Source organism: Monosiga brevicollis, genomic scaffold, assembly GCF_000002865.3.
Source record: "Monosiga brevicollis MX1 MONBRscaffold_24 genomic scaffold, whole genome shotgun sequence".
Lineage (NCBI taxonomy): Eukaryota > Choanoflagellata > Craspedida > Salpingoecidae > Monosiga > Monosiga brevicollis.
In genome coordinates this window covers 518,738-527,221 of record NW_001865061.1, presented here as the reverse complement: position 1 = coordinate 527,221, position 8,484 = coordinate 518,738, and the positions used below count along the sequence as shown (strand labels likewise).

Genomic DNA, 8,484 nt, shown 5'->3' with positions numbered 1-8,484 from the left:
CTCGAGATGACGAACGAATGGCGGCCCACAGATGAGGTTGTGCTTTGCCTCAGTGTGCTTCCTCTTCCCGACCCAACCCTCGTCGTGCATTGCGTGCCAGTTCGGCCTGTTTCTCGCAGCGTAGAGGTGCACGCCATCCTCAGTGACCCAGGTCTCTGTTTGTTGGGCCAGAGCACTCTGTCGCTGGTCGCATGCGCCCTCTCCAATGACCAAACCTGGCTCTGGCCGCTGGGTCGTGTAGCCTTCTCCGTGGGCGAGCCGTGGGCCACAGTGCCGTGGCGCGCACTTCGCACCCTCGCGCACGAGTCCTTGGCTGTATCCGTGGCTTCAGCGGTCACGGTCCGGGCCTTGTTGCGCTCCCTCGCTCTTTTGGGTTGTCACAGCACGGTCACAGCCCCAGATGACCGATATGGCTATGATGTCCATTTGCTCTGTGCGAACCAAAGCACCCCGCTTGCTGGTAGGCTTTTTGTGTGCTTCTTTGATCCCCCCACCACATCTTTTGACTTGGCTGCCCTTTTCTGCTCTTCCGTTGTCCGAGCTGCATGCCGCATGTCGCGGCTCACAACCCCATCTCATCTTCACTCCACTCTGTGTACGCCCGTCTCCCACCAGGACTGTGGATGACACTGAGATCATTCTGCCCGCCAGGTCACGACCGGCATGTGGTGGCTTTGGACTTGTTTGGTCGGCCGGCGGCGGAGCAACTGCTGACCTTGTGGCGCGCTCGGCTGGGTGACGACCAAGTTCAAATCTTGGACCGCGTGTGGACACCAGATCTGTTGCAGGTCCAATCCTTATTGGAGCGTTTGACTCAGCCCGATGATGTGCTGGCCGTTGTTGGACTAACCCTCGCGACCACACCTCCGCCCGTGGACCTTGATGAGTATCCCCAAACCCAGGTGCCGCAAGGCACGAGTGATTGGAATCTTTTTGCCCCTTGATCGAGAACATGATCTTGACAGATTACTCACTGTACCCATCTCGCCATGCCCCGAGGCAGGTGAGTCTGGCTTGCTGAGGCCAAAATTGATCCCTGAAGAACTGGTCGCGAGCCCTGCAATCTCCCAGCTCTGGCCCTGCCTATTTGTCGGGATGAGAGCATTCGCAAGCGGTTGATTGTCATTCGGTGTACTGGTTTTTGATTAAAAGGAGTTTCAACAGACACGTAAAAGCTGCAAAGCAGCCGAGGGAACAAACAGATGCCAGAGCTGGACGGCCGTCTAGCGGCGATCATCACGACGGGGAGAGCGGGAGCGGGGTCGATGATCGCGGGATCCGCGATAGTCGCGATCATTGGAACGACGGTCCCGTGAGCCGCCATAATAGTCGCGATCGTCTGAGCGGCGATAATCACTGCCTCGGTCTCGCGAGCCGCCGTAATAGTCACGATCATCTGACCTGCGGTAATCGCTGCCCCTATCCCGCGAGCCGCCGTAGTAATCGCGGTCATCGCGGTCGCGCGACGAGCGGCGGTATCTGTCATCGCGATCCCGTGACGAACGATGATACCCATCATCGCGATCCCGTGACGAGCGACGGTACCCATCATCGCGATCCCGTGACGAGCGACGGTAACCATCATCGCAATCTCGTGACGAGCGACGATACCCATCATCGCGGTAAGGACGATCCAGGTTGCGATCATCTGGTGCGGCATCGCGGTCGCGACCACTGCGCACCGGAGGCGGGGAAGGCGAGCGAATTGGCAGGGGTACGTTGGCCTCGGCTCTACATGAACGTGCACACCATACGTCAGACAGCAATCCCTAAACGAGGCCCTAACACACCATTACACACCCTACCGAGGATCACGGGCGCGAACGGGTTGCGCGTCTTCGTCCTCTTCCTCCTTGTAGCCCTCCTCGAAACTTTGAGGGCTGTAAGGGTTGTCCTTGAGCCAATCGCGAATCTCACGCTCTTTCATCACCGGAATGCGAGGCAAACGTGCTTGCGGATCGCAATATTGCAAGTCCTGTACAAAGAACACCTTGCATCAGTACGAGCAATGCTGGCAAGATTCTTAAAGATCACATGCGATACGCACCGTCAGCAAACTTCGCAACCACAGTCCAATGGGCTCCTCAGGAGCCATTTTGGCTGCATGGAAAAACAAAGGCAAAAGGGTGAGCATGCTAAAGTCACTGACTTGCGGAAAAAAAAAAAATGAAAAGGCAGGAAAACAAAAAGTATATTGGAAAGATCCCCACATGCAACACTCTGTAACGAGCAAGACCTTGGTGGCAAGTTTAAATCGCCGAAGGTCATTGACACGTTTGATATCAAAGTCAGGCAATTATGATGGTGGCGGCGGCGAGCCATACTAGGTGGGCAAGACAAATCGCTTCTAGAACCGTTCTGCAAACATCAAGTGGACATTCCCAAGGTCTTGGATTGGTCTCATGTGCTATGCATTCCGACAAAACAAGAGGCTCTTCACTGTGCTGTGTCGTTGTCGCGGCACAAACCCATTGTTTCGTAGGGAGGCATGCCACGATGGGTGGTTGTGGTATGTGGTACGATCGAGCGGATGTGTCGTACCGTATTTGACCTTGAGAGGCGTGGGATCATCAAGGAAATCGGAAAACCAGGTCCAAATGGTGTCGGCATCGGCCGTGTAGCGCAGATATAAAAAGCCAATCGCCCTGATGTAGGGTGAATCTTTGTGCGTCACAATTTTGTCCAAGTCGCGTTCCTTGGGACGAAAGCAGAAGAGCTACAATCGCACGATGATGGGCAGATGATGATGAGCAGCAGACAAGGGGTTGTCAAGGGCGGGGGTTGCTGAAGGGAGAGGTTCAAATGAGCTAGAATGAGTCTTCTGTGCTGCACTGAGGAAATGAGACCAACCGTGTACAACAGGCAAAACGCGGTGCTAGGCGCGTTGGACGGCTTGCGCACAAAGGGTTCTATCGATGTGAGGAGCGCATACCAGAAAATGAGTGCCAATGGACTCTCATCAGAAGAATGAACAACAGGGTTGCAGAATGCGCGCAGGTTGGCTGGGGCGATCAAGAAGGCAGGCCAACCGAAGGACAACCGGGTCCGGATTGTACCAGGGCTTGAGGCAAGACGCACCAAGATGGTTGACTTGCTCGTAAATCTCATCAATGATGTGATCGATGCTCTCCAGCTCCCTGCGCAACGCGATACAGGTGGATATCGACACACACAAACCAGCCAAACTCAAACAAGCGTGAGGTCGGGCCAACGAGTCAGTGGAGCTAACCAGGCGGCATGATTTACTTTTGGGCCAGGGTGGCAGGCATGAATGGGCGCGACCAGCTCAGGGGCATCAAAGAGCCCTGGAAAGAGAGGACAAGGTCGCAAGCGAAGCAACGCAAAACTTACGCGCAGCGCTCGCGAAAGTAAGAGCTATCGCGAATGTTGCTGTAGAGCACATGGCCCAGGTTCATGGTCTTGGAGTCGCAGACATATGGAAAAGTGCCGGGAGGATCCTGCAATAAAAAACAAAAAAAAAAAAACGCAGCCAATGCAGTATCAAAGGAAAAACGTGAGGCCAAACCCAATGGCCCACTCCTACGCGCACCTGCGTCCCTGGCCAAAACGTCGACCATCGATTGATTCGAGACTGGCAAAGCTCCTGACTGGCCATGTCAGCGAACCATGCCTAGCTTTCCAACATGCATTTCCAACACATGCCCAACTTGCATATTGATTGCACAGTCCACCACGCACCTTCTTGGGAGGCTCTGGAACAAAGATACCAGCAGCAGCACGCTGCCGTTCCCGCTCCACGGCGCGCACGGCCTGGTGTTCCAGTGCACGTCGCGACATTTTTTTTTTTTTCGTCAAAAAAGAAAAATGAAAGCAGGGAGCTTCCAGAAGGAACATATGTTCTAAACTATTGTTGTATGGCTCTTTTGCAAAGATCATATCAGTTGGAAACAATCAATTGATGTGAAAATGATACAAACGATTTTGCGTACGATCCTGCTAAAACAGGAATTGGTTCCATAGCTACGATCGGGCGCGGAGGTCCGGGAGGGACAGTCGAGCTGTGGTGGATCCAGAGCTCTGCGGCTGCTTTCAGACATCATCGACCACAAACTGCAGTCCATAAGATGGCCCACCAAGCGAGGTATTTTCCCTGATGAGACGGCACCTCTGGATACCCACAATTGCATCGTGTTCAATCTGGGTGGCGACGTACCCCGACTCTACGGCGGTGGAGGTGGTGGTGGTGATGATAGTGGGGTCGCGTGTGGGTGGCTTGCTTGCGAATCACCGTAGTCAGTGCAAACGTGGCCACGCTCAGGCACAGCAGCACGCCGATCGCAATGCTCAGACCCTGCAAACGCCGACCTGCGCACTCACAAACACACAAGAAGCGCCGTGATTGAACCAGGCCAGCTCGATAGTCACGCTGGACAACAGAAAGCCCAGTGGTGGGTGCACGCACGGTCTTTGGCATTGAGGCTACTAGCCACCGATGCGTTGACTGTGCTAGTACTTGGTGTTGATGGAGTGAATTTGGCCTCAACATCTTCTGCTTGAGGAAACGCGTAGGTGGACGCGCCAGACCGGAACTGACAATGAGGTCTCATCGTGCAGCAATCAAGCACAAGAGCAGGGCTGAGCAATAGCGTACCAACACCCAAGCCAAGAGCCTCGTCGGGGTACATGACTGTAGCGTTGACCTCGTTCCAAACGGTAAGGTTGGGACGTGGTGCATCAACGACGTCAATCTATGTCATCAGATCAAGTTGAGACAAGCGAGTCAGCTCTCACCATAGGTCTACAGGCTGAAATAAAAAAAACGACAGCAAGTTGTGACAGACAGGCTTGCCTGTGAAGCATTTAGGCTGGAAACAGGAACACCCAACTCATCGGCCAACTGCTGCAACTGTTCATCTATTGGCGCCGTGAGCGTGAGGAGGCACAAGAACAACGGACCATCAAAGGGCAACAGCGCACTTGCGCCAAACCTGAGGGCGTATGATAGCTGGGTTGACTGGTGCTGCTGCTGTTACTGGATCTGACTCCAAGAGGTACGCAGAGCAACACCATTAAAAGTTGGGCCACTGTGGCACGCGAGTAGCCTAGCGTTCCTTTGTGTATGATGAACTTTGGCATCGTTTTGGCGTCCAGAGAAAGCCACTGTGCCCAACAACAACCAAAAAAAAAATGCGCGCCTGCACTTGGTGCCTGAAGTACCAGGCGGCGCCAAATTCAACAAGAGTGCCATTTAGCACTGTGGCTATCAGCTCAAAGCTCTCGTCGCCCTTTTGTTTCTGGTGCCGCACCTTTCCAGAGCTTGTTTCTTTGAGAATTTTTGTTTCAACACACACACACACACACACACACACACACACACACACACACACACACACACACACACACACACACACACACACACACACACACACACACACACACACACACACACACACACACACACACACACACACACACACACACACACACACACACACACACACACGATGTAAAACTTTCGTTCTAGGCTGTTGGAAAGTCTGAACCAACGCGACACAGTTTGTCCTGAAAGGTCGCTAGCCGTTCACGGAGGCTGCTGCCCGACAGGGCTCGGATCGCGGGCTGCTCCAATGTCGGTCGTCCGGATAGGCCAAATGGCGAGAAGCCTGTTCGCGAAACCTAGCCAGAGGGAAGCATCAAGTGTGAGCCCGCCCAAAGCCCAAAGCCATGTCAACAATTGATATTCTCCGAACCAAAGACTCTTCATAAAGCCAAATGGCCACCGTTGCATCCTCGTGGTCCGCTTCGTCTGCCAACCGTAGGCGTGCAACACAGCGGGCCAGTGTTCCCAGGACGCCCACGACTGTGGATGGCACGGCTTGCCTGGGGCCTTTGCGTAGCTAGTGTGTCAGACAGCCAACCGACACCACGTTGAAACAGGTGGACGAGCCATGCGACAACGTCGAGGTTGGCTCGCTCAAACTGAGCAAGAAGCCCGCCTCTTCCTTCTCACAGCAGCTCTGAATAATCGTAAATAGCAGGCGTGGGATGTTGGACTATACCGATCGAGAAGCAAGGAAATAAGCTTGAACTAGCCAGCTAGCGCTGGACGAGAGCTCCGGGTCACAATCGCGTGCTGCCCCCATCGCGAGCTGCAGCTGGTCCGCCGCTGCAGCTTGCTCCGCCGAGGCCCTTGCCGCATCCATCCGATCGTCTTCGCTACGTGCCGTTGCCGAAAATAATACGTCTTCCACATAGTCTGTGTGGATGCGTCCCAGGCGTCAATAAAGTGAAGCAACGTGCCATGACATGACCAAACATCACACAGTTACCGCTTGCGCTGGCTCCGTGGCCTTCATCCGGCCACCAATACTGTAGTTTGAAGGCCTCCAACAAGGGCCGAGTTGAACCCATCTGAATCCCGCAATGAACAAGATTCGATTCATGAGGAGAAACATCAATGTCTTGAAACCCGGAATTCCAATGGAGCAGCAGGCTCATACCGGGTCGCTGCCACGACACTGATTTGCATTTTGAATCAATCTCGGATCTTGCAGTTGAAAAAGGCCCCAGACAGCAGAGCCCACCGGAGCAGTGAGCTCTTCCACATCTTCCTCGGTTGCCACGGCCTTGACGGCGCCGGGGTTCAGCGTACGTTGCGCCACTGCACGCCGCTCTACAATGGCGCGCAAGACCAGGGCTTGCTGGGTGCCGCTCGTCCAAGCTTCATGAGACTTGGTCAACTCTGAGCACCACCCCAAGTCCAGCAAAACAAACCTGAGCCGAACGCAAGAGTTCCAAAGCAGGAAGCAGGATAATGCCGTCTTGCACTGCACACAAGCTTCCAGCTGCAAGAGAGCCGCACGTGGTTAGTATCTGTCGCTCGAGTAGCCAATCAGGATTGAATATCCAGAAGCGCACCACACAGCATGCGATGTCCACCCATGGCTTGAACTCGGCAGGTGAGGTCATTGCCATAAGAGATGCAGTGCTGTAACTTCAGTCCAACCAATAAAGCTTGCAGCAGACTAAGAAAGCGGCAGCCTTGCTTGAGTTCCGGTGATACGCTCACAGACGCAAACGCGGTGGGTGTTGATGTGATAGATGCTTGGATAAAGAGGTTGATAACTGTTGTAATAAATGCAACATGGCCAGGACCCGACGCCCCTTGGCACTGCCACGAACCGCCGTGGGCCATCGGACGCAGACGCAACGAGCAGATCCACGGGCACGCAGCTGTCTAAGCCGCAGCTGGTCGAGCTCAGTAGTGCTGCCATCTGAAACGGGGACAAGACGGACCGTGAAGGCTGTTGCTTGACTTATCAAGCACAGGCGTAGCATGCCGAGTCCCCCAATAACAGAAGTTGGCTGGCGGAGTGTTGCCAAAGGGTCGTACCGTAAGCACGGGATTGAGTTCAGTCTCGCTACCCAGAGCCACAGCACAAGCTTCGAGCAGTTGCTCAACTGCTTCAAATGCGTGCTCAAAGCCGGAATGAGCTGAAAGGGGGGTCTACGGGTTTCCAAATTATGTATCCTGGTGAGAAGAGCTCAACCTCGTTTGGTCGAAGGAAGTACCATTTTGGGCAAGCACAAAGCACAGCTCACGTCAGCGTTCAAGGCATGAATACGGAGCAGACGGGCTGGTCCAGAGTTTGCGCGCCACAGGGTCATGTCGACACGGTCGCCGAGGGTGAGGCCACCCACGGCTTTGCCGCTCGCGGCAAAGAGGCGGGGCGTCGTCAAAGAGTGGGCGTTTTGTAGAGCCAACATTTGAAGAGGCTGGAAATGGGCTTGGCTTTCATCCTGCATAGGTGCATCAAGGCGCAAATACAAGGTGCTCTGATCATGGAGTGACAGGCTGCACCATCGGTTCTTTGCGGGCCACGAGCGGCGGGCGAAGCAAACAAACCGCGGGAAGAAGGAGTCCGCAGCCTGGGCAGAGTCGATCAAGTGGACTGCAGAGTAGCAGATAGCTACGCGCTGCATCGCATCGGCGGCAATATAGATGCATGTGGGTTGGCGCAACCTCAACGCGGCCCATACCCACGATACGGCCGTGCACACGTTCAAACGGCCCAGCTACAGTGAGCAGACGGAGTCAAGGCAGCTGGCTCATCAATTTCCGGTACATGGAGCTGGCGCATGAGAAATTGGGAGCAGGGATTGGGTTGAGGGCAGTTGAGCGGGCTGTGTAACAGACCAGTTGAATGCTGGTGGACCAGCTCGGTACCGAGCGCCATGGGAATGGCCAATGCAGTCACGTCGTTCCAAGGGCAGTCCGGATGCTCCTTTCGACCTTGTTGGCGCACGACCGCCCTGTTTGAAAAAAAAAAATGATGATCGTATTCAAATCGATCAACTGGATGAGAAGACAAGGGGTGGTGTGTGGTAGCAGCTACTGCGACTGGCCATCGGGTTGATGCCACGCACGTGAGGGCTCGATTGAAAGCTGCATAGTCGTGAAGCAGCAGGTCTAGCCATGCAGGAGCCTGGTCCCGCAGGAGCATGAGGTCAACCTCCAGCTCA

The 8,484-nt window shown here is 54.6% G+C and overlaps 1 protein-coding gene across 1 annotated transcript; it reads right to left on the bottom strand.

Moving 5' to 3' along the window:
* Positions 1-1,223: 1,223 nt before the first annotated feature.
* Positions 1,224-7,629, bottom strand: MONBRDRAFT_33792 (uncharacterized protein; the record flags this gene model as incomplete). Its single annotated transcript, XM_001748585.1, has 21 exons — positions 1,224-1,731; positions 1,806-1,975; positions 2,048-2,100; positions 2,542-2,716; positions 2,851-2,909; positions 3,079-3,137; positions 3,352-3,458; positions 3,700-3,771; positions 4,175-4,326; positions 4,613-4,709; positions 4,799-4,875; positions 4,950-4,999; positions 5,268-5,498; positions 5,776-5,858; positions 5,880-5,978; positions 6,462-6,703; positions 6,880-6,986; positions 7,144-7,235; positions 7,258-7,326; positions 7,355-7,468; positions 7,564-7,629. 21 exons carry the CDS (start codon positions 7,627-7,629, stop codon positions 1,224-1,226), a joined length of 2,682 nt encoding a protein of 893 aa, XP_001748637.1.
* Positions 7,630-8,484: the final 855 nt, after the last annotated feature.